We start from the raw sequence: 27,292 nt of genomic DNA, 5'->3' as shown, positions 1-27,292 counted from the left end.
TCACTTGTCACTTTCTTCCAGGAAGAGGAGGAACCATTTGTGAGCACTTTCGGTTTGGTCCATCAACCAGCTACAAACCTTCCTAACAGTTACCTTGTCCAGCCCACATTTTATCAGCTTCTTTGCAAGAATACCATGGGGGACTTTGTCAAAAGCTTTAGTAAAATAAAGACCACATTGCCTCATTCTAATTCACCAGGCATCTACAGCAGCTCACATCACATATATAGTCATAAATACACACACAAGCAGCTAAGGCAAAAAGATGCTCCAAAAGTTTTTAAACCGGTGCTTAACAACATTGGTGCTTGGCAAATGGAGGCAAGAAGGCTTTCCAGACAAAATCTTTTCCTCCATGGCCTGCCTAGGGGGCAGACAGAAGAGATTTAGTCATGTCTGGGCCTCCATTCAGCAAGTTGAAGCAAGGAAGAATAGATGGCACAGCTGGACTTTTTAAAGTGTTAGCCCTAACACTAAACTGTCTTGGATCTGTACTGATTTTAGCAGATCATCTTATATAGGCAGATTCATATAGGAGCAGACCATCCTTGAGATTCTCCAGAATCCTAAACTGCTTAAAACACCACCTTCAGTTGTTCCCAGAAAGAAACCACTACAACTGGCACTTTAAAGATCTTCATAAATCCTGGTGAAATATGCTGACCTTGGCAATGCCTGGTTAATAGCCTAAAACCTGTAGGCTATACTAACAACTTCATGAAGCCTTCAAAAACCACTGTAACAGTTGATTAGCTGAAAATGGACATTGCCAAGGAATAGATAACCAGGAAGGATGCACCAGCTGAAGCTGGCAGAAGGCACAATAGTAGCCAACAGGGCCAGGTTTTCTTGCTCCCTGCTTTGTTGAGGCAAAGACCATGAGGTGGCAGGAAAGCCTCTACTGGTTTCTTTCCATCTATACAGTGGTACCTCTGGTTACGTACTTAATTCATTCCGGAGGTCCATTCTTAACCTGAAACTTCTTAACCTGAAGTACCACTTTAGCTAATGGGGCCTGCCGCCGCCGCACGATTTCTGGTCTCATCCTGAAGCAAAGTTCTTAACCCGAGGTACTATTTCTGGGTTAGCGGAGTCTGTAACCTGAAGCGTATGTAACCCGAGGTACCACTATACACAGAAAATAATTCACTACCCAAAACCGAGAAACAGACCAATTTTATTACAAAGCTTTTTCTTCAAAAAAATGAAAATAAAAAGTTCTTTTTTAAAAAAAAAACCACAATATATATATCTTCCCTGCCCTGCCCCCAAAAGACAAATACAATGATCTTTCATTTCACCAATACAAGTATCGAAGAGCTGCATGGATCTTGCATCCCAGAGACTAAAAAACAGCTAAACCAGAGGCTTAAAAAAATAAAAACCTTTCTCTCCCTGCCCCCCAACCCACCCCACCCTCTGCCCCAAGAGTGACATGGCTAAATTAGCAGCATCGTTGAGATTGACCCCTTACAGTGGCGCTCTGTGGAAGGATGCTCCCCCTTCCAATCCAATCCTACAACCCACTGAAAAATTCCACCCCCACCGCTTGCACTTGGCTGGCGTGTGTAACCAAAACCACCCCTAGAACATTTCTCCTAGAATATGGTGATATTTAAGAGGCCTTTTAAAAAAAGATGCCCTTATGAATCACTGGCTAGTTTCTGCACATGCCAGCTATAGGTTTTGGAGCAGATTCTGAGGGGAAGGCCATGACAGGACAAAAGAGGATTAGACAAGTGAGCACCATGTGTGCTAAGTTCACAGTGAGGAGCGTTTGATGCAGAACAGAGGAACCTTCACTCCTGCACTGTCCTCTGTGGAGAAAATGCATATTCCTCTCCACAGCATGAGGAGACTTCACATTAATAAGCACTTCCACTGACACTTCCGCCATGCCCTAGAGGACTCCCTGTTCCTTGGAGGTGCTGACTGCAACTACCCCTCCACTCATTAACTTGCGCCTCTGGGATGCTGAGGAGCAGCATCCATTTGTGGTTACCCAGAACGGAGTCGATTCTTTCATGGGTGCTGCCTGAAACTTGAAGCTTCAACCCCCCCACCCCCGCCGCCACCCACCCCCAAAAAAGCCTCCCAAAGTTTTATGGCTGTATCCATACCTCAAAAAACTATTCAAGGAAAACAACAAAAGACAAAAACCCAAAGCCCCAGAGCATATGTTTCTCCAAGGGGAGACCATAGTTTCAAAAGAAGAGAAGGTGCAGGAGAAAGGGAGACTTTAAAGTTTTTTGAAAAATGAAAAAACAAACACACACATGTCCCCAAAGAGGAGGCAGCAGGAACGCAAGAATAAGGGTTCCACTCAAGCTGTACCCCTGAGGCCGAGTAGGACTGTGTACCAAGCAGATTCCTCACTCCCAGGGAATCGCAGCAAGGAAATCCACCTGGGTCTCATGTCCCCAAAATATTTATATAGAAATATCTACAGAAACTTATATAAAATACAAATCTTGTGGAATGGGAAGGTACCCGAGAGGCCAATCCAGGGAACCAGGGGACTGAGGGGTTACCCGTCTGCTTCTTAGGTCGATTTTGTCTCTTCCTTTATGCTGTGGGATAAAGGCAAGGAAGAAGCAGCGTGTTAACAGGTACCAAAGGTTACAAATGTTAAACTGAGAAGCCTAACAAACCTGAACTCTCACACTATCCTCAAAAGGTTTAGCTCCTATGCTCTTACACTGGCCCTCTTTCCTTTCAATGGCCCATCCATCTCCTCCTGTGCCGCTCTTAAAAAGGTACCAAATTCTACCGCCTGAAGGGACAGCCTCACCTTATTTCATGGTAGGGCTGCCTCTATGAGCTGCTCTACGTGTGCATGGCTTTGCCATGAGGCAAGGAGCTGCTCATGCACACAGCTAGATGGTTCGCTTAAACAGCAAGGTACCTGGTTATGAAGATTTATGCGCACTTGGGAGGCTCAAGAGTTGAACCAAAAGAGCTTCACTTTCCAAACATAACAAGCAACAACACCATTCAAACGAGGGGAAAGGGGTCTCACCCTTTGGGCTCTGTCGTGTCCTCTTTTGCCTTCTCTTCCTCTTTCACTTCTGTAAGAGAGCATGGCATGCAGTTATATAAATAGGTGCATAAATGATTCTTGGACACAAACTCCGGCCTTTAGCCTGCCCTAATATTCTTGTATTAGTTTTCTCTCTGAAATGTATGCCCTGTTGCCTCTCACTATGCCCATCCTCCTTCTAACCTCCCCAAGAGCTCTACATTTATTAATATTGTTATTTATAAAATGATTCTTTTGAGAGGGCTCAACATTTGGGGCAGAGCCCACCCAAGGCAGTTTACACAACATAAAAACACAATGCAAAAGAAGCAAAAACACAGCACCATCAATCTGTTAAAAATAGGCCAGTTTCCACAAGAAAGGTAATTCAGCTTTTTGCAAACTCAGCTTTTGTATAATTAATAACAGCAGCAGGAACAAGTTTCAAGGCCTGTGGACATATGCTTGGAAGTGTGTGCACAAGGCCTGCTGAAATCTCACAAGTCAGAAAGGTGATTGAACATTTCGTAACACTGGGAGTGGGATGTGGTGGTAAAAATCAGAGCAAATTGTGCAAATTAATTAAAGTAAATTAAGCTGCCTAATCTTACAATTTCTAACCTGCCCCCCATACCCTACCCATTGGACATGGCTTCTCCTTTATGGATGCTGTAGGTCTTTGGCTGGGGCTCTGCTCGGAGTGTCTTGGCAGGCATAGGCAAACTCGGCCCTCCAGATGTTTTCGGACTACAACTCCCATCGCCCCTAGCTAACAGGACCAGTGGTCAGGGATGATGGGAACTGTAGTCTCAAAAACATCTGGAAGGCCGAGTTTGCCTATGCCTGGTCTTGGGCTCCAGAGGTTCAGGCACTGGCCGTGAGAAGCTGGCTTTTTTTGTGGTCACCTCTTCTTCATTATCTGCAACTCCCTGCACCCAAGGAAGTCCCCTCTCCTCTTGGCTTTTGGGAAGCAGACAAAAACATTCCTCTTTCCCCAAGGCTTAAACAATGTAACATTTGGATTTTATATATACATATTACACCATAGGAATCTGAAGATGGAGTAGAAATTAATTAATTAATCCTCCAGAGGGTCACATACAGATTTTCAAAGTTCTAGTGACTCCAATAATGTATTGTTTTGTTTCTAAAGTTGGGAATTGTCACTTCTCCAACATGACAGGGGTAAAACTCTCAAATTACAAAGCAGCCACCATTAAGCTTGCTGTTTCCCTGGGAACACAGAACCAGCAGATACGCTCCTGCAGGCAGATGGTTACTTATGAAATCTGCAGCCAGTTACGCTGACAAATGCAGTTCTCTTGCTGCCACCAAAAGAAAGCAATGCAAAAGAAAGACAGGCATTCCATACTTGGGAATGCTGGGAGCGCCCCACCTCCCAAAGGCTGGGGTATTGAAGAACAGGGTGCTGCTCAGAAAAAGAGGGTCACATCCATACCACCATTTGCTGCCTACAGTGGTTCCTTTCTAAAGCCAGACAAGACCGCGCATAGAATCTCTTAAAATGCAAGACAGGCTGGTCTGCAGCTACTCAAGAGGCAAGAGAAACACACTCTGCACATGCTCAGAAGCACTTTACACTACTTTATAGGTACTCAACAGGTGGTCTGCAACATTACTGAGCAAAGCAGGTGTGGACTTGAGCAGCTCCTTGGACGTTAGACTGCCACATATAAGAACCAGCTATAATTATTTTTCAAAAGCATATCCCGTGGTTTCAGCAGAAGGACTACCTAGGGGACTGAACCCTCAAAAACAGTAAAAATGTCAGTCAGTAGCTGTTAAGCTGCGGCTTTCCCCACCTCCTTTCTTCTCCTCCTCCTTCTCCTCTTCTTCCGTTTTTGCCCGTTTGGCCTTCTTGAAATTGGCGACGTTTTTGCGCCCACCTTCCCCTTCATCTTCAGAGTCAGAGAATTCCTCATCACAAGCTATTCTCTTGTCTGATGAGCGGACTGGAGGGGGAAGAAAAGAAAAGGCTGTATCAGCAGCACCAGGCTTTTGATTTCAGGCAGGGGAGCCTTCAGGAGTAAACGAAAAACTATTGATGGAAAGTGCACACACATACAGAGACAAAAGCAAAGTTCCACTGTTCGAAGCACACAATGTTATTGGATATTTGGTGGACCACCACTCTTTCCAGATCAGCCAATCCTGGCTCTGAGATTACAAATTGTAATAATGAAACACAGAGGGGAAAGACAATCCTAAGCCACATTATGGGTCCTACAAAGAGCCAGAGGTGGCAATTGCTCCTTGGCTGGGGCTGCATATCTAAGGCAGGACGGTCCCCACTGACCGGAAAAGGGACTGGTTCCTCTACGGTTATCCTGCTAAAGGTTGCACATTTCCCCTGCTCTAACTACCCAAAGTGTGCACCCGCCTATGCATGATCCAAGGCAGCAAGCAATCTCCACAGCCCCAAAGCACTCACTGGAAATCCGCTTGTCAGGATCCTCTTCATCTTCATCTCCACTGTCCTCTGGGACAGCATCCTCCGGGATCGGCTGCATCTGGACTCCAGGAGCATGGGGAAGCATTCGCAAGTTCTCAAAGAGACGTTGCCTGTGGCCAAGCAATCACAAAGGGCCCACCAGAGAGCCATCAGAAAGGGACAACAAGAAAAACAAAAACACAGAGAGCAGAAGTGACTAGCCTCACTCGTGAGTCAAGCAAGGCAAACTTACTTAATCTTCTCCAGATATTCATTGGTGTTTTGGTTGGTCATGTTGGAAGGGCTGATGTGGAGCTTGAAGTCTGGCCCAAAATATTCAAAATAATCGTTGTATGGAAGCTCTGCAGAAAGTTTAAAAAAAAAAAAAAAAAAGCAAACAGAATGTTACTGGGTTTGCATCAAGGCAATTCAAATACTGGCTGTAAGAAAAGGCAGGTGGAAACGAAGAAGGGGGCAGAAAATGCTTGTCAAGGAAAACTCTTCACATTTCCACGACGCTGCCACCATTTTAGCAGTGAAAGAAAATGCATGTAAAAACATTTAATCTGCATAATTTGTTTAGGGTGCGGATATGGCTTGTTAGGAGGGGTGGTGTGTGCCCTATCCCAAATGCACGCAGCTGCAATGCAAAATTCCTATCACATTACACTGCTTGAAATTCTCTGGACGCTGAGGTTCTCAGATTAATATGAACCATTGGAGACCTTCTTCTAGCCCAAAGAAAGGTTGCCAGTTTCGTTGCTATAAATCCCATGTAAAGCCCAACTCCTCCTTATGTCTAACTAGGCTGCATGCAGGCCTGGCTCCCCTCAAAGTCCATTTCTAGAGAGCTCAACACCACAAGAATCTTTTAAAGGTATTCTAGAAATCAAAAGGCAGGTGTCTTTACCATTTGGAATATCTGTATTCAAAGCCACAGCAGTCTCATAGGTCCAGCACCTGGCCACGTTGCGGATGGTGTAGCCGCCCCCTCCGAGCATCAGCATGGGCAAGTTAAAGCTCTTGATGAATTCCACACACTTGGCATGACCTGAGAGAAGCAGAGAAGGGAAGAAGGGTGTTGGGTTTCTGAGAGAGGGGTGGAGAGCTTCCGCACAATAATGAACTGTCCAACTACGTGTGCCCAACAGCAGAAGCAACCCAATAAGCCACTTTTAAGACAGATCTCCTCAATAGGGCCTCTTTAGATCACATGGAGGAGCAAGGCAGGTCCTGAATAAGCCTGCTTACCTTTAATGGTCAAATTAAAGCAACCCAGCCTGTCCCCCGATAAGGAATCTGAGCCACACTGCAATGCAACAGCACTAGGCTGGAATGTCTCCATCACTTTGGACATCACCTGGTCAAAGAAGAGAGAGAGTCCAGATGCATACCTGAGCAGGATGGACCTGCAGCAAGCACATAAATCCACACACATTTTGATTATCAGAACCCGCTCCCCATTCAGTGCAAACTTCTATGTTTACTAGGACGTCAGTCCCACTGCATTCAAGTGGGCTTATTCCAAGTATCCAAGTATGTATGTGTGCAGAAGATTACAGTCCTAATTCCTTATTTTTTTGTGATGCGTTCCTGCAAGAAGTCAGGAAGTAATCTATTGCCCCCACCCCCCATTAGCTCCAAACCACAGCCATTCTCTCTAGTGCCCCTCTGGAGCTCAGCACAATAGAAGAAGGATCCCACCCACCTCATCTCTAAGCTAGAAGAGCAGATTTGGAGACATCACCCTTGCCTTGGTGAGCAGAAATGTGGAACACTAAGGAAGAATATCCCACCACAAGGAACATTCCAGAAAGGGAAACTTACCGGCTTAAAGATGGCTTCATAGGACTCATCATCTATCCCATCCCGGAGGGGGTAGTTGACTGCATAATATTTTCCTTTGCCTGCACCAATGTCCTAGAGGGTAAAGGGAATGAGACACTGTGAATTAACCTGGGCTGGGTCTCTCGGCCTTTGGAGGTCTCACTGCCCTCACAGCACTGCTCTCCTCAATTTGCATAGGCCACCCAGGGGCTAGCATGTCCTGCTTTTCCAAATTTAAGAGGGTAACTGAGAAGACCTTGTCCACAAACTGCCAACATCTCATTCAGACCTGCCTCTCCGCAACAAATCTGAACACAGCAATTTAGAAAAGGCAAGGCTAGATATATTTGGTATCAGGATTCAATAAAACAGAGCTGGGGAGAGGTTAGTGGAACCCCACTCTTTTACCTGATTAAAATATGCAGATTTAACAAATATGCAAGCTAGCTTATTGTGGTAATCTGTTCTATGTCCGCAGGCTTCAGATGAGGGAAAAGGACCTACAGAAGAGCAAAGTCCCACCACTTGATCACATGATATTGACCACACTCCTTCCAGGTTGAGATTTTACCAGGAGTACTGGCAAAAAAAAAGCTTTCCCTCACATCTAAAGGGCTAAAAACACGATTTTAGAGATTGGGTGGGGTGGGAGAGAGGGGCAATCCTCTGGATTCTGTGACCAGATTTCTTGCTGCAATCACAATAGCATGAAAAATACAGCCCCCTGCTTGTAGATATTTTCAAGGGGAGGCAACTAATACTGTGAGTGCCTGGTGAACATTATGCATTACTTTTCGAACGGGAGAAGCTCATGAACAAAGCTGCTCTCTTCATCAAAGGGCCTGGGAGGTGTCACAGGGGAACCTTGCTGTTTCAACCAGCCTTCCAAGGGAGGTGCTGCTGCAGCCTCCGTTCTCACCCGCAGGTCCCCTGTTCCTGGGAAGTATTCGCCATACTTATGGAAAGATGCTGTCATGACACGGTCTGTAGTGTAGAAGGCCTCCTCCACACCATCGCCATGGTGAATGTCTATGTCGACATACAACACTCTCTGGTGGTACCTGGGATTGCAAAGGGGCTGTCAGACTGGAATTACAAGGCTCAAAACCACTTACCTGCCCATGACAGAGAAGGGAAACAGAGCATAAAGCTGTTGGTTAGCCACAGAAACCTGTCTGCAGGGACCCATCTTCCCATAAAGGAACCCTCAATAAAATTTCAAGAGCCCCCAAGGTTCCTTGGAGCACTGTTTGGAAATCATCCCTCTAGCCTGATACCCCCATATCAGTTTCTTTTCTTGTTGTAGGATGTAAGGTATTAGCACAGGGGTTGGCAACGTGTGGCCCACAGGCCGGATGCGGCCCACAAATACTGTTTTAGCGGCCCACGAGCTGCCCCGAACTGAGCCGCCCGCTCGGCAAGTCCCCCGCATGCTGTGCTAAACCAGTGCATCAACTTGCTGAGCAGCGCTGGAAAGCACATCTGCGCAGGTCCAGACACAGAAAATTGCTTCTGTGCAGGCGCGATTTGGAGCGTCTCAGCATGCGCAGAAGTGATTTCTGGCATCGCACTGCACCAGTCCGGCCCACGGATGGTCTCCATGGGAGTGATCCGGCCCATGGCTGGCAAACCTTGCTGACCCCTGTATTAGCATCACAACCAGAAAGGAAACACATACATATTGATGAAATTACACAGGAGCAAGTTTCCACAGATTAGCTTTTCAACCAATACCAACAGAACAAGATGGAAAGACCAGGAACTTACTCATCAGACAAAAGGTCCACCTTGTTCAACTGTTCTCACAGTGGCCAGCCAGATGCTCCTGGGAAGCCTACAAGCAGGATCTGACCCCACTTTTGCTTCCAAGAAACTGCTATTCAGAGGCATGCTGCATCTGAATTGAAAGGTGCCATACACTAGTGCCGTACACTAGTGGCTGCTGACAAATTTATCCTGCATGAATTTGTCACTCGAATCCCCTTTAGAAGTCATCTGGGTTAGGGGCTACCACCACAAATTGTGGCAACAAATTCCCTACAATTGTTATGTCTTGGGTGAAGAAGCAGCTTTCTTCTGCCTGCCTTGAATCTCCTTGCCAAAACAGTTTCATTGAGCTTTCTTTGACACAATCTCCAACTCTCTTTCCTGATTACAGGTCAGACTCCATAAGTGTACATATGAAGTTTTTTGCCCTGACTTTGCTCACAAGCAATACAGACTAGGAAAAAAGAGTTAAAAACTACTGTATCGGTTATACAGTTGATTGCACAAGGGACAGTCATGAAAATGGAAGACTGAGGAGCATCAATGGACTAGAGCACGGGTGTCAAACACAAGGCCCGCGGGCCGAATCCGGCCCGCCAGACCTCGTCATGTGGCCCGTGTAGCCGCCACCGGCTGCCAGCCTTCACATTTTATTCTCGCTTTTTTTTTTTTTTGACACAAGAAAGCTGCCTCTTCAGCGCATGCGCGGCAGCCTACAAGCCAGAGAACGTCTGCCCTCTAGCGGCGCCGGCCGTTCTACACAGGAAACCTCCACCTTACATGCATTCAGGAAACCTCCACTTGTTTTTATATTGAGCACATGACACATAGTCCTACAGATACAACCGGCCCTTTGAGGGTGACCAAACTGCTGATGCGGCCCCCGATGAATTTGAGTTTGACACCCCTGGACTAGAGGCAGCGAACATTTTAGGCGTGTTTGATATGTGTGCGACTGCGCATGTGTGCATTTGCCAAACCCAGAAGTGACCCAAAAATGTCACAAAAGGGGTGGGGCGGGCTTACGTGGGTTCTGCTGACATGCACGGGGGTCTGGAAAATAACCCCTGTCACTGCCTGTACTACCTGGGCCACCTCAGGGACAAGAACTCAAGCAGCTGAACATTTCCCCCTGGAAAAAGAAATCCCTGCGCATATAAAACCAGCGTGCTGGAAATAAGGCTAAACTGGAGGTTTTCACCCAACATCTAGCTAGCTTTCCTTGTGTAAAACTATTTTTGAATTGGATTAATCAAGCAATCCTCCACTTGCAGTTTGAAGCAGTACAGTCCAAGAAGATATTTTCATTTCAGAATGACAAATTCAGAGAGGTATTATAATAGAATCATATAAAAATCAGTAGTAAAAAGCAGAGGGGGGGCTACTTATAGGGGAGGAGCTTCTATTATCTCTGCAAGATCTGAGACTATTGTTTCTGAGAGCTTCAGGGGTAAATTGTTGTACGTACTTTAGCAACTCCAAGATGGCCAGAACGATGTCATTGACATAACAGAAGCCTGAGGCTTCAGACTTCTTGGCGTGATGCAAGCCTCCTGCCCAGTTCACAGCAATGTCTGTCTGCTGCTTGTTCAGCTTCACTGCACTGGCTGTAGAGAGAATTTCAGACCAATGACACAAGCAGATAGCAAAGAATTGTACAGCAGGAACCCTAAAACTTTGCAGAGGACACTCAAACTCTACAACTGAATGCAGAATTGCTTATAAACAATCCTTTCCCAGGTTTCCCCTCTATCTACAAGGGAGATGGTAACCTCAGGGGTGGTGCCCCCGACTGAAAAAAGCTGCACATAGAGATTTAGTCTCCATGCTGCTTATATATGCATGTATTGATTCTATTGCGGTATTCCATGTGGCTTTCTTTTCAAAACTTAAATTAACTGCATCACCTGGAAAACCAAGTTATAGGATAATTACTAAATAAAACTAATAGTAAACACACTTGCCAACAAAATTATCAGAACTCAGGTTGTGGAGTGCAAGTTCCATTGTTGCGAATCCCAATTTTCCCAAAGTGTCAGGCGTAAGGAGAACAGGAACAAGACATAAGAATAGACTGCAATTCTATTTTCACTCATTTAGGAATAAGCCCCACCAAATACAGTCTAACTTCCAAGTAAACATGCACAGGGTTGCCCCTTTAATTAAGCAACATTTAAGACCTCGTTAGAGATATATTCTTCACACGTCAATCTACAGTTTATTCATCCTTTTTTAAAAAAAAAAATGACCGTATTTTTCGCCCTATAGGACGCACCTTTTCCCCTCCAAAAATGAAGGGGAAATGTGTGTGCGTCCTATGGGGCGAATGCAGGCTTTCGCTGAAGCCTGGAGAGCGAGAGGGGTCGGTGCGCACCGACCCCCCTCGCTCTCCAGGCTTCAGGAAGCTATCCCCCCAGCCATTCTGGGGGCTGGGGTCGGGGGAAGCTCGGGCTTCCCCCGCCCCCAGCCCCGCAAGCTCCGAGAGTGACCGCGAAGGTGCGCGCAGCTTCGCCATCGCTCTCGGACCCATTCTGGGGGCTGGTATCGTGGGAAGCTCCGGCTTCCCCCGCCCCCAGCCCCGCAAGCTCCGAGAGCGACGGCGAAGGTGCGCGCAGCTTCGCCATCACTCTCGGACCCGTTCTGGGGGCTGGGGTCGGGGGAAGCTCGGGCTTCCCTCGCCCCCAGCCCCACAAGCTCCGGGAGCGATGGCGAGGTTGCGCAACCATGCCTTCGCTCCCAGACCCCCAGCGCCAAGGCTAAAAAGGAAGCCAGGACAGCGAGCGGGATCCATCCCACTCGCTGTCATTGCTTCTTTGCTCTTTGGGGCGGGGGGGTCCCCTTTATTTCCCCCCCCAAAAAAAATAAGTGCGTCCTATGGGCCGGTGCGCCCTATAGGGCGAAAAATACGGTAGCTGTTACTTACCAACTGACCCTCCTGTAGAAAGCTGACAAAATTCAAACAAGCCATCAAACACAGGACAGTCTTCTCCAACATTGACTTGAATAAAGTAAGAAAAAAGAAAACATTGAGGAGATAAGATTTAACTTAAGGGCCTTAACAGACTGGAGAAAGAGCTATCAGAACTCTGAAACAACTTCTCCCTGAGACAACAACAGTACTTTAACCTATCTGAAGGGTGGGTGAAGAGGAGAGGCAAGGTGGGAACCTGGCAGAAAGTCACAAAACTGTAAACTGGGTGGACAAGATTTCCCCTTCAAACCTGCCCATGTTAATCCAGACGTGTAGCACAACTAGAGAGCAGGTGCACTGAAATGGGGTGCTTGCGGAGAAAGTATATCAACCTGTTGGCTACTCAAGACAAGAGCTTGTATTTGTAAAAGCTGTCCCTTGGCACAGAAGACAAACACATTCCAGAAGGATGGATTATCAACGCTAGAGTAGCTCGCCACCTGCTGGAGTCACATGGAACTGAAAGCGGGAGCTTAAATCTACTATATATACCGGTACTTTGGAAAGTGGATTATCTGTTTGTCCATCTGCTCTCTATAGGTTTGGCTTCCTCTCAAGATTTTGTTGCCAAGCTTGGCATGAGGATTTATGAGGTGGTGGAGCCAGTCATTGTTAATGTTTGGACACTGGGTGCCATTCTGAAACAAGATGGTAAACTAAAGCTTCGCTTTGATGTGACTTTGTCCAATTTTTGGTGTGACAGGTCTTTGTTGTTGTTGTTTAGTCATTTAGTTGTGTCCGACTCTTCATGACCCCATGGACCAGAGCACACAAGACACTCCTGTCTTTCGCTGCCTCCCCCAATTTGGTCAAACTCATGTTAGTAAACTACTCCAATTTGGACACCTCTGAAGATACTGCCACCCGATTTGCAGGACTTTGCCGAAATTGGCAGAGCACTTCCAACCTGCACCAATCTAGATGCCTCTTGAGATACTGTTGCCAAACAAAGCATGAGGGTTCCTGAGGTGGAGGAAGTGGTTTTTGCCTATGTTTGGAAAGCAGACACCATGTTGAATCAAGATGGCAGACCAAATGAACCCTAATTAAACATTTTCTCTCCCCACTCCCACAAACTGATACATAGCCAGATCCACAGATTTCCTTGGGTCAGGTCAGAGCCCTGGGTTGGTGTGTGCATGTGTGCACAGCCCCAGAACTCACAAATTACACTATCCATTTAAAAATCGCAATATTTGTTGGTTAATTTTCCAGGCAGTGCTAGGCACTTTCTGCTAGTTAGTAACTATACAGCATTTAAGGTGCTTCGTGTAGCTCAGAACACTTCAAACCTAATAAACAATGGTTTGTTGTTACATGAATAAGGCTCTCCGTTGAGTCTCCTACATCTGCACCCCTTTGTGCAGAGGTAAGGTAAAGGTAAAGGGACCCCTGACCACTAGGTCCAGTTGTGACCGACTCTGGGGTTGCAGCGCTCATCTTGCTTTATTGACCAAGGGAGCCGGCGTACAGCTTCCGGGTCATGTGGCCAGCATGACCAAGCCACTTCTGGCAAACCAGAGCAGCGCACAGAAATGCCGTTTACCTTCCTGCCAGAGCGGTACCTATTTATCCACTTGCACTTTGACATGCTTTCGAACTGCTAGGTTGGCAGGACCAGGGACCGAGCAACGGGAGCTCATCCCGTTGCGGGGATTCGAACCACCGACCTTCTGATCGGCAAGCCCTAGGCTCTGTGGTTTAACCCACAGCGCCACCCGCGTCCCTTTGTGCAGAGGTGGTAGATATTAAAAGCTTGAACTTCACGTTGAGGACAAATAAAGAGGGCAAAGAGGAGGAGGGAGTATGCAAGCCCAAGGCTTGATGTACTTATTTTCCTAATGACAAGTCATGGTTTATACTGTTTTGCATGAATGCAGCTACTGTCCTACTAGGGTAAGCCAGTGTTATCCCTAGTGGTTTCTGGAAGCTTAGTACAAGCTGATGACAATGCAAAGTGATTTACTACAGCAGGTACCAAACTCTGCTGCTCATATCTTATCTATACCCATACTTTTTATATTTTCAAAAACAAGATGACTGTGTGGAGAAAGTTCCCTTTCAGCTCCAACTACCAGCAAAGATAAAATAATCACACTCAGAACATACATCGCTGCATTTGCTTGCTGTACTCAGACATGTTGTCTGGACGAATCGACCGCAGAAATTTGATGTAGTCATCGCTGTGGTATTTGGTCATTTCTTCAGCACTAGCTTTATAGGGTCGCTGTAATGACACAGTTAAAAGAAACACCTAAATAATGCAACAAAATGTTAACACAGTTCAGACTCTACCAATAACGCTTTCCAGCAGCATTTCTGTTCAAGAGTCTGAGCAGTACAGGAAAGGTGAGAACCCAATGGGAGGGTCTCGTTTCTACTTCTACCATACAATGTAGAATGAAGGAACTGATGGAAAGGACTGTGTAGGAAAATCTAAAGAGCAGAGGGCTCACAAATCCAGGTACAATCAGACCTGTATTGTCTGCCGTTGATAAGCTTAAGCATCAGTGTGTTGTTCAAATTGATGGTATATTTTTTTAAGGCAGGTCTGTAAACAACCACGTGAGTTAGGATTGCCTTTGTCAGCATCCAGGGGTTGAACAGCCAGCTGGCTAGCTCCCAGCTGGATCGTCTCCTTCCAGACGTCACACTGCGAAGATCCCTTGACCTCTGGTTCCGACATATATTAGTGACCCAGGTCTGCTGACATGGGCACACCTAGCAGAGCAAACTGCACAAACAGAAGAGGCTTGAAGCAGTGGATACATACTATGACTACAGGTTTATTAAACATAAATCAGGACAAAGAAACATGTCATCTCTCCTTGTCGTCTTCTCAGAGATAGAGCCAAAAGCAAAAGCAATACAGTGGAAGTTCCGCTTACACCAGCAAACTGTGTTGGAATGTAAACAGACATATGACATGTAACAGTTCCATGTCTGAACCAAAAGGTGGAATGGAATCTCTAACAGCCTCGTGGAAAACAGGTATCAATTTCTGTACAATATGTGAGATTAAGAATGGTTGCATCTGTATTTTGCCACAAATCACTTACTGATACAGTGGTGCCTCGCAAGACGAAAAGAATCCGTTCCGCGAGTCTCTTCGTCTTGCGGTTTTTTTCGTCTTGAGAGGCAAGCCCATTAGCAGCTTAGCGGATTAGCGCTATTAGTGGTTTAGCGGCTATTAGCGGCTTAGCGGATCAGCTGATAAGCGGCTTAGCGACCAGCTGTTAAGTGGCTTAGCGGCTTGGGGAAAAGGGGGGGAGGGGAAAAAACCCCGCAGGAACTCGCAAGACATTTTCGTCTTGCGAAGCAAGCCCATAGCAAATTCGTTTTGCGAAGCACCTCCAAAACGGAAAACCCTTTTGTCTAGCGGGTTTTCCGTCTTGCGAGGCGTTCGTCTTGCGGGGCACCACTGTATTCATTAGCAGGAGAGAGAATAAAAACAGTGGGCTAATAAACTTTTTGGTCTTGTCTGCAAGACTACTTTAATAGAAAGCCAAAAAGTATGCCAGAGTGCCTTCAGAATTCAGAGAGAGAATTCTGGCCTCATCATAGGCCAGAATGTACTCCCTTCATCTCACTGTGCCTGCCTCTGGATAAAAGTCCTGACTGGGCATGCCTAGTGGGTGGGGCCCAATTGTCTTTTTCTGTAGGAGTGCCAGCAGCCAATCCTGCTATGGCAAGGGAATCTTACATGCTATTCCCAGCTTCCCATCAGCTGTTCCAGCTTTTTTCTTCTAACCCTATTGCTGTCTGGTTTCTCATCAGTTTCCTCCCATTCCTGTTTTTGTGAGTTAAGAGGTCGCATCAGACTGCTAGAACTCCATTGATGCAGGTCCCAAACCACTTCCAGCCCAACCAAGTTTACATTCCACCAGGCCAATCACGCTGCAGCATAGGGTCATTGGTTGTCCACCTCCCAACACACATTATTATTTGAGAAGTTTGATTTGCTTGTGATAACTTGGGGGAGTTTAGTGAATAAGTGGATTATTCTGTTTCCCCTAGTCCTTTAATAAGGGTAGCTGATACAGTTTTTTGTTCTGATGTATTAAGAATGTTTCTTGTCTGTGACACCTTCTTATTATGGCCTGGTTTGCACATTACACTAAGCCAAACCATGGCTTAATACAAATATGCAAGAATGTGGGCTCCTAGAGCAGAGATCAGGATTGCTTTGCTTTTCTACACATGTTCTGCTGCTGCACTGTGCTAACCCATAGCTTGGCGTGTTATCTGAATCTGGGGTTTGTGGTACAGCTCTCTCAGATAAACCTTTGTCATAGTTCGTGGTTAGTCTGGAGAGAGTTAAACTACAAGTCTGGGTCTGAATTACATGCTAAACCAAGCCATGCCTTAGCACAGCGCAGCAGCAGAAAAAGCGGGGAGAGGAGCAAGGTGACCATGATTTCCTCTCCTGGAGCCTGCATGCTCACATGTTCACACTAAACCATGGCTTGGCTTAGCAAGATGCAGGAATGAGGCCTGCATCTTGGTCCCCAAATTGTGGATTTTTAAACAAGTCGTTAGAAACTTACATAGATTTCCATTTTTCTGTAGAGGCCATAGTTCAGAAGGAGATTGTGAGTCATCCTGATTCTGTGGGGCTTCATAGGGTGGCCTTGACCATAGTAATAGTTTCCAATGTCACCTGAGACACAAGAAGAAAAGAAATACACATTATATTGTATAAACAACTTTAGGAATGTTAACAAGGAATGAATGTGAGCATCATAGCAGAGAACAAATACTTTGCATACAGATGGTCCAAAGTTAAATCCCCAGCATATCCAATTAATAAGGTCTCAAGCAGCAAAGCTGAGAAATACACCCTTCTTCACGGTTTAAGTCAGCAGACAAAAGCACACTATATGGAGCAATGGCCTGATTCAAAAATGCTGTTTGAGTTTGCTGCAGCTGGGAATAAAGATGGGGCAGGGCTTAAGATGTGTCCAGAAAGGGGAATTGTGCAGAGAAAAGAAACTCTGATAGCCAGGACACATGTGTGTGCACGTACACATCCAAAGGCCTCTTGCTGCTCAAAATTTAGAGTGGCCTCACACTTTATGTGGCAAACACATTGACTGCAGGTGTGCCAAAGCTTCCTGCAGCACAAACCATGATGAGTGATGTCTTCTACCAGAGATTGACCACAAATACAAAGGTTGTCTGCATATGGGACCTTGTCGTAGCAGGTATCCAAGACTGCAGTGGGAATCACGTGGGAATGCAGCTCAATAAAGGCATTTCTTAAGGACACTGGTGAGAGTTTGGTCAAATAACTAGCTCTAAAATGCTCTGTTCTCAAGAGCAGATACCAAGGGAAAATTTGGCATTTCTGATTAGTTGCAGGTCCCTTCTAGATTCTATACAGAAGAGCCAATCCCTTAGTTGATACCTATTCAAGGTCAAAGCAGAGCTCAGTTGTGGAAAATAAACATACACTGGCACCTTAGTTTGCTAACTTAATCCATTCCGGAAGTCCGTTCTTAAACCAAAACTGTTCTTAAACTGAGGCACGCTTTCCCTAATGAGGCCTCCCACCGCTGGTGCCCTTCCACTGTTCGGATTCCGTTCTTAGACCGAGGTACGGTTCGCAAACCAGGACACTACTTCTGGTTTTGCGGAGTTTGTAAACCGGATAGTTCGTAAACAGGGCTGTTCTTAGACTTAGGTACTACTGTAGTCTAAAACATCTAGACAAGTTGTTTTCCAGAACTGGTTATCACTCAATTCCATATAGCACCAAGCAGGAAAACACTCAATAGGCATAGTGTGTGTGTGCGTGCGCGCGCGCACACACACACACACACACACACACAGAGAGAGAGAGAGAGAGAGAACAGTTCACTCTTTCTCACCCTTGCCTTAATTCTTGGTCACCAGGATTCTGTATGAAGAAGAGCTGCTGATATTCCTGATGGAAGGGAGTACAGCCTTGGAAGTCAAACAGAATCCATTCCAGAATTCTGTTCAACTTCCGAAAAGTTTGGAAACCAAGGTACGGCTTCTGATTGGTTCCCAACTGCACAGGCACGCTGGAAACAATAGCGGAAGCCACGCCGGACGTTTGGCTTCCAAAAAAGGTTTGAAAACTGGAACACTCACTTCCGGTTTTCAATCGTTCGGGAACCGGAACATTCGATTCCCAAGGTGTTTGGGAGCCAAGATACGAGTTTCAGAAAAAACGGAGTTCAAATCAGAGTTCCAGGTTTCAGCGCCATACAGCATTTGAGTAAGAACCTTACTACCAAATATATTTAGGGCAGGTTAAATCAGTTGCCCTCGCTTATTGTAACAGAACATCAATGCTCCCATGGTTTTCTGTGCTTTGACTTCCACTGCTTCCATATGACAATTCTAAGAGAGGGTTTGATAAAAAAGTACGCCCAAGTATCTAAATGAGTAAGTTTGTTCTATAACCTGCTGGTCCAACACCATCTATACCTAGGATTGTTTCTGCCACAAATCACAAACTTTGCGTTAGAGTAATGTATAGATATGAGGCCCAGTCAGGAAAGAGAGAAGCAGCACTAAATCATCTACATACATCAAGATTGAGATCTTTATGTTCCTAATTACTGGAGAAGGGGAGTTTGCATTGGCTAAATATGGCACCAAAATCAAAACATATACAGTGGTGCCCCGCAAGAAGAATGCCTCGCAAGACGGAAAACCCGCTAGACGAAAGGGTTTTCCGTTTTGGAGGTGCTTCGCAAAACGAATTTCCTATGGGCTTGCTTCGCAAGACGAAAATGTCTTGCTAGTTCTTGCGATTTTTTTTCGCTCCCCACCCCCTTTTTCTAAGGCACTAAGCTGCTAATAGCCTTTTAGCAGCTAATCCGCTAATCCCTTAAGCCTTTAATAGCCGCTAATAGCCACTAAACCACTAATAGCGCTAACCCGCTAATAGGGTTGCTTCGCAAGACGAAAAAACCGCTAGACGAAGAGACTCGCGGAACGGATTTTTTTCGTCTTGCGAGGCACCACTGTACAAAGTTTTGTATAACATAACAAACCAAAAACTATCCAAAACATAGAACCAGCTTATCAACCACAAGGAAAGAATAGAAAGAATGTAACAATATTGTAAGGTGGGCTTCTTTAGGCCAGGTGTTCCAGATGGAGTGCAGCAACCAAGAAGGCTCTGCTCAAACCCCCACCAGTCTCAACTCTGAAAAGTGGGGAAGCTAAAACAAATTTGGGGCAAATGTGCAGGAGAAGGCCCTGCTTCATACATAATATGCTGGACATGGGGAGCAAGTTGGAGTAGACAAAGAAATGCCTTCCTTCCCACAATACACAGTTAACTTACAGAACTCACTGCCATAATATGTGATGGCTTTCATGCTATGACACATTCTTAGGAAAAGTCTCCTTTGAACACAAAAGAGTCTTTTTTTTAAAGAAGTGAGTAAACAGTGCATATATTTAAAGCCATAAGGCAAATTCATGGTTGACCAATGACTATTCAGTTGGTTAGAGCGTGGTGCTGATAATGCCAAGGTTTCAGGTTCTATCCCCTTAAGGGACAGCTGCATAGTCCTGCATTGCAGGAGGTTGGACTAGATGATCCTCAAGGTCCCGTCAAATTCTATGATTAACCATCACATTTGGAGGCAGCATGCCTCTGATTACAAGAGACTGGAACTAAACAACTGGGGAAGGCCATTACCCTTAGGCTATGCATGGGAATGTTCAAGAGACATGATGTGGCTGGCCAGCACTGAAAATAGGATGCAAAACTCTAGATCGGGGTACTCAACATAGTCCCCTCCAGATATTTTGGACTCGATGCAAGCTGTTGTCCAACACATCTGGCAGGCACCAGGTTGGGGGAAGGCTGCTGTACGTGAGCATTCATTTCATTTTTGTCAAAGAAAACAGATTTTAAGCCTGCATTATCTAAGCCAGTTTCTTTTCCAAAAAATAGGGTTCCAAAAAGTGCATATGTACGTGTTTAAGGAAATGCAAATATAAGTCACATTTTTTATTTGCCAATGTACTTCCAGAAAACAAAACTGTTGCACAAAGAAGGGTTCTTCCCACACACCCAGGAACCATCTTCCCCAAGAGTCAATAATACTGTTGGGAGTAACAAGTGATCCAGATCTGCCCTGTCCTAAGTGAGGAAATAGCTTCAACTCAGTTTTCATAAAGAGATGAAGTGCTTAAAACTGGTGTAAAAACCAGGACACAGGAGTTCTTCAGAGGCTGCAAACTGTTGTGGATACAGCCAAGCCTGTGGCAAACAGAGAAGCCTAGAAAAGAACAGGCAAGAGGAGGATCTCCTACTGAAACACTGCCAAGAGAAGGAGGTAGAAGGGAAACTGCTCTGGGTAGGGTTTGGCCAGAGTGCGATGGCAAATACCCCAGCACCTGGGAAAGCACCCTGGGGGAACTCACACACAACACCACATCCTATAAGGATACAATGCACTCTTACCACTACCAACAAATCCAAGATAATGTGCTGCTGACTTTGGGGAGGAAATTAAAGGCCTGAATGTCCCCTGGGAGAGAAACAGCCTTGAAGTTTGGAAGGAGCTTTTAAAAGTGGTGAGTGGGTAACCAGTTCTTGGTCCATTCCATAGGAGCTTCCTCCCCAATCAACAGTATGATTTCTACTTCTCTCAACCCTGATATGTCACCAGTTCCTCTTCCAATGCGCTTTGAAAATTACCCCTCTTCCACAACTCAGACCATACCAACTGTCCATTTCTTGCCTGCCCAAAGCACCAACCTCAACACTATAATTCTCATTTCCCCCAATCCCACCTCAAAACCCCCTCTGCAAAGCTCTTAATTCTCCCCTCTTAATTTTTCACCAATCTCACTGAACATCTTCCCCTACCCATAAGCTTTTAGACAGCGACTTAATATCCAGTAGTGAAACCACCTCCAAAGGACAGGAAACCTTTGGCAAACTTGAAAATGATACTTTTTTGCCCCTTTTAGTTAAAGGAGATATGTGTGGGAATGTAAGCTAAAGGAAATGTCTGAAAACCAATAATTCTACTGGGCTTATTTGCAAGTCTGTCCTACCTAGCTCAGGTTTTCCCTGTTTCCCACCACCCAGTTTTCCTATTTGACTAACTTCCTTGCTATTAGCCCACTGCCAGTGTTCAAAACTCCCATTGTTCTAGGTAAATTTTGCAACTAGGAATTTCATTAGCGTGAGCAGTTTCTGAGCTCTGGGTACAGTACTGCGCCTAAGATTTCAGATTAAAACTGCAGAGTGGAAGGAAAGAAGGACCTTTTGCTGCCTCCCCACTTCCAGCTACTCTCTGAAGACTGGAGAAGAGACCCTCTTAAGAATATTAGGGGGGTGGGCAGGGGAATAATTAGACCACGTGAAAAATGAACATAATTATTTTAGCTGCAGTTTATTCATTTTCAGCTTTGTTATTTTTGATGTAAAAAAGCGCGCCTAAACATTCCGTTGTTGCGTCCATAACCTAGGTTTAAGGTGCCATTTAGCTCCTAGCTTTCATATCTGTTTCTAACACTGCCCACTGCCTTTCCATAAGCCATCTCCACAGTCCTCTCTCCCTGGAGCCCTCCCTGCAGCTCCCTAAATCTTCGCTCACCCCATCTTCACTCGTACCCCAAGACATCACCACTGTTCCTTCTTCCTGAGCCATCCTCTCTGCCCCCACAACACCCACCTTCCCTTCCTCTCTTCCCAAAAACCTTGTTCACTATTCCTTCCTCCTCACTCCACCCACAACCTGTGCACCCAACTTCCTTGAGCAAGACTCACATTTCCCTGCTCTTGCCCCCCAAGAGTCTTCCTCAGCGCTGGGGTCTGTTAGAGCAGAAGTCGGGGAGCCCAAGTGCCTTTCTCACAAACTCACTAGTTGGGCCTCAGGGAAGGCACCCCCAATCTCGCCCCCTCCAGCCCCACCTTCTGCAAGACCAGGGGGCCGACAACGCCGGCCTACTGTGTAAAGTTGGCATAAGGATGCCCAAAATCACAAGGAGTGAACAAAAAGTGATTCGGACGCCTGCTCTGCAAACGCTGCGAGCTATTTGATGCCCCTAAAGAGTCCACTTCCCTCTAGAGGTCTGCACTGGCGCCCTCCTTCCCCTTCTCCAGAGCCGCTGCCACCATCACCCCCTCATTCTTGGTGCGGTGCAGCTGGCCTGGCCTAGGACTGGGGAGAGCCAGGCACGAGTCCCAGTGGGTGACCTTGGGCCAAGTCAATCCTTATTCTCGGCCCAACCTACCTCGCAGGGTTGTTGTGACAGTAAGGAGAGCGTTAACACCGCCTGGAGCTCCTTTGGAGCAAAAGCAGGGATGGAATACATAACTGTTCCGCCTTGTGGCTCCCTCCGTCCCCGCTTCCCAAGACCCTCGCCCCCCTCCCCACCCCCAGGTTACAAGACCCTCACTCAAGTTTCCCCTCCTCGCTAGCTCCTTTCATCGCTGCCCCCCGTCAACTCCCACCCCCGCCTTCATCCCCTCCCTTCTTCCTCCCAAAAAACCAGGAGGCTGCACCGCCCCTGCTTTCCTCCCTGCCCCCTATAACTTGCCCCCTCCCCGCCCCATAGCGAGCAGCCCCCTCTGCACGCAGCCTGCCCCTCCCCCACCCCGCCGCCAGCCTTCCTCCTCCGCTGCCCCCTCCCCAGTCCAGAGGCTCCCTCGCCGGCCCGTCCGCGAGCCCAGAACCCCCCGACCCACCGTCGTAGTAGTAGCAGACTTTCCGCTTGGTCCCCTGAGTCAGCGCCATTTTCCGCCGCCTCCCGTCGCCTCCTCAGCTCGGACCCGAGTCCCGCCACGCAACCGAGCCCGCCTGGGGGAGGGCGGCGGCGGGAGGGGGCACCATCCCCGCCCCTTCCAATCTCCACAGCCTATTGCAAGTGGAGATGTTCCAACAGCGACCAATGAGAAGTCTGATGAGGCGGGGCGTTTCGAGCGAACAGGTTAGATCGAGCGGCGAGGAGTTGCTTGGACTGTACCATTTCTCCACAGGAGGAAAAGTAAAGGGGTGTACGTATGACGGGATTATACCATTTCCACATAACATAGGGGGTAGTTGTGAATCGGTCTCTTCCAACCCCCCGCGCGGAGGAAATGGAGATGCCCACCTCCTCACCCAACAAAGAATGTGAAATTTCAAGCTGGAGTGTGCCATTATCATAGCGGGGGAAGCTACGCATGCTTCCCCCACCGTGATACCTGTAATGGTGCGCAGATTCCCCCCTGTCAAACTTCCACTGTGCAACTCCGGAGTTTCATGCCCCCGCCGCCCCTCTTCAAAGTTTATTAAGAGACAGATTGCTAAACCTGAGCTGCTAGATAGCTTAGGTCTGGAAGTTTAACATTTGTAATATATCAGGCCCGTAAATTTACATGTATTATCCCAGGCCTTTTATTTAGAGTATATAGATTTTAATTGTAGATGGCTTAGAGGTGTATTTGTAAATATACCTTGGGATATAAATCTCTAAAAGCAATCAGTCAATATAATTTTCAAAAGTTATATTTTACAAAGAAAATATTTGTTTGTGTCATATTTTTTAAAATTAATATAGCATTGTGTTCATCTTAAAGCAAAATGGAGGATCCATGACATTTCAGGATGCTATTCACATTGCAGGAGGTTGGACTTGGTGTCCCTTCCAGCACTACAATTATATGATCCTGTGCCAGAGTGCAGCCTTAGCATGCACATAAAGGCTGCTTTCAGATGACCTGTTTATTTCACATTCCTCCCAATTCTTTTGCACTAACTTTGCATAGAGGTTAGACAAGGACTGAGCACTCATTCAGATTTGTTTGCAGGGAGGTTATAGAAGGATGCACCAAGCAAATTGCTGTTTAACACTTTCCAGTGCATTCCCCCCATCATTTTTCCTATTGCAAAAAAGTCCAGGTTGGGGGATCAGGTTTGTTGTGCGGGATCGCTAGTCAACTTGAATTGCACAACACCAATTTGCAGGTATGTGATCGAATTTCAGCTAAAAATAGCAACAGTCTGGAAGGGCCCAAAGGAAGAGAAAACAGCATACCTATAGCACTTTCCTTCCCTCTCCACCAAAGCCCCAAATTCCCACTCCCCCATCTCCAAGGTTCTATTTTCCTCATCTCCTCCTTTTCCAGCTCAGCCAACCTGTTTCCCCTTCTCTGCTTCACCTGCCCTGAATGAGGACCTCCAAATCTTGCCCTCCCCTGCAAATCATGGGTCAATGCACTGCACACATAACCAAGGGAGCAGGGTGAGTGGGTTTGGCTGACAACCACAGTACCCAGCGCTGCACAAGTCTTTAATTGAGTTCAGCACAAATCTAAACACACACACACAGAGAGCACTTTACCATTTTTGTTTTCTGCAAGAGCCAAAAATTCAGAATAAAATCTGCTGTTTATTTGCACAGTTAACAGAGCATCTTTGCTATGTATTCATTCCAGAGCAAGAGTCCTTAGACTGAACTAAGCTCACCCAGAATCAATCCCAGATCATGTTATCATAGCCAGTGCTCAGTTCTGGAATATGCTGCATGGCAGTCACAGAGAAGCAAGTGCCTCTGAGCATGGACAGCATGCCTTCGCAATTATCTGTATTTTTTTTACTTTGTTTGCTAATTAATTATACAGCACCATCATTATGTGTGGCACTTTGCAGAATAACATAAGCAAAACAAATACAAAATTAAAAACGTAGAGGTCTTTGCCCTGGAGAGTACAGTGGTACCTCGGGTTACATACACTTCAGGTTACATACGCTTCAGGTTACAGACTCCACTAACCCAGAAATAGTACCTCGGGTTAAGAACTTTGCTTCAGGATGAGAACAGAAATCGTGCTCCAGCGGAGCGGCAGCAGTGGCAGGCCCCATTAGCTAAAGTGGTGCTTCAGGTTAAGAACAGTTTCAGGTTAAGAACGGACCTCCAGAACAAATTAAGTACTTAACCCAAGGTACCACTGTATATCGTAATAAATCACAGCATCTAGGATTATTGAATCACAACTTATTTTTTTCCATGCAGGACTGAACTCTGGTTTTTGTTGTTGTTGTTCAGCATTTATTGAAAGAGTGAATGCAAGGGCTTTTTAAAGTCAGCTCTTCATGGATTAGCCTAGAAGGTTCCCCCCATCCCGTCCTTGAAAATCTGAAATAATATAAGCAATAACTGTTTCCCTATAATAGCTGCAGCCCCACCCCACCCTCATCTCTCCTCCACAGGGATTATGAGGAAAGACATCTAAGTCTCACTCAAAGGGTGTAATTTCATCTGAAGTCTGGGATACATCAGGTTCCTCCAAGTCTTCAAGGTGCGTCTTGCTACAAAATGTCTCGGTGGGGGAGGAGGGGAGCAACATGAAGGGAGATTTTGCATTGTATTATTCGGGATGCTCTGAGGTCCATTGTCACACCTGCTGCTCATATTGTCCTTCAGTGGCAGTGAAAAAGTCCTCCAGGACACCTTTCAGGAACTCAAATGTGGGCCGCTGCTCAGGGTTCTCCTTCCAGCACTGAAGCATCAGTTTGTACAGCTCTTCCGGACAGTTTTCAGGTGCTGGCATCCGATAGCCTCGCTCCAAATTCTGTATGACCTCTGGGTTGCTCATCCCTACAGCCACAATGCAAAGTGTTAATGTTAGAAGGAGCCTGGGAAAGCATATATGGGTAGACTAGGAGACAGGGTAGTCCCAAGGACATCCAGGCCAATTCTGGAGTCCAAGAAGCAAGATCCCCCACACCTGTATTAAAGGTAAAGGGACCCCTGACCATTAGGTCCAGTCGTGACCGACTTTGGGGTTGTGGCGCTCATCTCGCTTTATTGGCCGAGGGAGCCGGCATACAGCTTCCGGGTCATGTGGCCAGCATGACTAAGCTGCTTCTGGCGAACCAGAGCAGTGCACGGAAACACCGTTTACCTTCCCGCCGGAGTGGTACCTATTTATCTACTTGCACTTTGGCGTGCTTTCGAACGGCTAGGTTGGCAGGAGCAGGGAACAAGCAATGGGAGCTCACCCCGTCGTGGGGATTCGAACCGCTGACCTTCTGATCGGCAAGTCCTAGGCTCTGTGGTTTAACCCACAGCGCTACCCGCGTCCTACACACCTGTATTAGGACCAACTAAAAAACACGGCAAAGCAGCAAATTGGCTTTTGAGTTTCAGAGTTCCTCAGACTTGATGTTAACACCACCACTACCACCCGAAAAAAGGATCAAGGGAGAAAACGTGGGACAGGGAATCATAGAAGCTTTGTGTGCAATATTTTAACCATCCTGGTGACTCAGGAAGCTCATAGCAAACTCATTAGGTTGAGGCTGGTATATGCTCAATGGAAAAGATTTCCGGTCGCCCCAAAGAAGACTTTGTCTAGGCAGGCACCTGCCCCATCACTTCATTTTGCATTAAAGAAACTAAGGTGGTACCTTCAAAGCACATTTGAAGCACATTCTTTCCCTCAAATAATTCTGGGCGCTGTAGTTTACCTGTCACAGTTCTCAGCCACCCTTAACAAACTACAGTCCTGTTATGTACTGAGTTGAATAGTGTCAGGGCTGGCTCCGGGTCCCAGCTCACCAAGGACCAACGCTAGCCGATAGTACAGTATCCAAGTCTTTATTGAAGAATAGTCTCCATTTACAAGTCTCAGCGTCCCAGCCCTACGTCTGGACTCTAGACCGGCGAAGCTCTGTCTGGATCTCCACCCCCCGTGCACCAGTTCAAGACTCTAATCTTACTCCACCTCTTCCTTCTTTCTCTCTTCCTCTGGGTCTTACTACCCCCCGGGGTCTCATTCCTCCTGGACTCTTCCGACGCGGAGCTAGACCCCTCTGACTCCTCCCCCTCTCTTCGGCGGGCTTTAGGACCTGGCTCCTTACCCGGGCTGCCCACCTTGCCGCCCTCCTGTACATTTGAACTTGGCGCGCGCGCGCGTTTTACTTTCCGGATGACCGTTTCCTCGCTCCCTGACGAGGGTGTGGCCACTCCTGCCTCACGTTCTCCCTCTGCCTGCGCGCTCCCTGATCCCGATGCCTTAGACTCCTCCCCCCTACTGCTCTCTGGGGGGGGACGCTGGTCCGGATTTCCAGCTGCTACTCTCTGAGTCCCCTTCTTCCCGAGGTGTCCCCCTGGGCACTCCCCTTGCCTTGACCATGGGGGCCCCTTTCTGTGAATCCTCCGAGTCACTGGAGAGACTCAGAGATCTTGGACTACTGTCGCCGCTGACATTTCCTTCCGACTCCTCCCCCTCGCTCTCTGTTTCTTCCCTCTCCAGTGACTCTGC

General features: G+C 46.7%; 2 protein-coding genes and 1 long non-coding RNA gene across 5 annotated transcripts in view; 1 reads left to right on the top strand and 2 right to left on the bottom strand.

Moving 5' to 3' along the window:
• The first annotated feature begins 179 nt into the window (after nt 1–179).
• On the top strand, nt 180–1,237 carry LOC310683346. Its single transcript, XR_014514384.1, has 2 exons — nt 180–926; nt 1,139–1,237. It is a non-coding gene; the product is annotated as an uncharacterized lncRNA (long non-coding RNA).
• HDAC1 (histone deacetylase 1) lies at nt 1,159–25,204 on the bottom strand. The gene is made up of 14 exons (XM_083453128.1): nt 22,730–25,204; nt 16,584–16,696; nt 14,146–14,263; nt 11,989–12,063; nt 10,534–10,672; nt 8,218–8,359; nt 7,299–7,391; nt 6,723–6,831; nt 6,382–6,522; nt 5,725–5,833; nt 5,472–5,602; nt 4,843–4,992; nt 3,020–3,068; nt 1,159–2,570 (listed from the first exon to the last, which is right to left on the bottom strand). The coding sequence occupies exons 1-14, from the start codon at nt 22,776–22,778 to the stop codon at nt 2,543–2,545; spliced, it is 1,446 nt and encodes a 481-aa protein (XP_083309254.1). The 5' UTR covers nt 22,779–25,204; the 3' UTR covers nt 1,159–2,542.
• The window catches only part of LCK (LCK proto-oncogene, Src family tyrosine kinase), a 27,314-nt gene continuing 24,416 nt past the window's right edge, over nt 24,395–27,292 (bottom strand). For all 3 annotated transcript variants that reach the window (XM_083453121.1, XM_083453120.1, XM_083453122.1), the window contains exon 13: nt 24,395–25,623. In XM_083453121.1, the coding sequence (XP_083309247.1) occupies nt 25,421–25,623 (203 nt within the window). In that variant the 3' untranslated portion in view covers nt 24,395–25,420. The remainder of the gene's footprint in view (nt 25,624–27,292) is intronic.

Source organism: Podarcis tiliguerta, assembly GCF_965153285.1.
Source record: "Podarcis tiliguerta genome assembly, chromosome: 8".
Taxonomy (NCBI): domain Eukaryota; kingdom Metazoa; phylum Chordata; class Lepidosauria; order Squamata; family Lacertidae; genus Podarcis; species Podarcis tiliguerta.
This window is presented reverse-complemented; position numbering and strand designations above follow the sequence as displayed.

Coding starts and splice junctions, on each gene's coding strand:
- HDAC1 (XM_083453128.1), bottom strand. CDS start 22,778: ATGGCGCTGACTCAGGGGACCAAGCGGAAAGTCTGCTACTACTACGAC. Junction 16,697..22,729: donor AGTCTGCTACTACTACGACG/GTGGGTCGGGGG, acceptor CTTGTGTCTCAG/GTGACATTGGAAACTATTAC. Junction 4,993..5,471: donor TCCTGACAAGCGGATTTCCA/GTGAGTGCTTTG, acceptor TTCCCCCTCCAG/TCCGCTCATCAGACAAGAGA.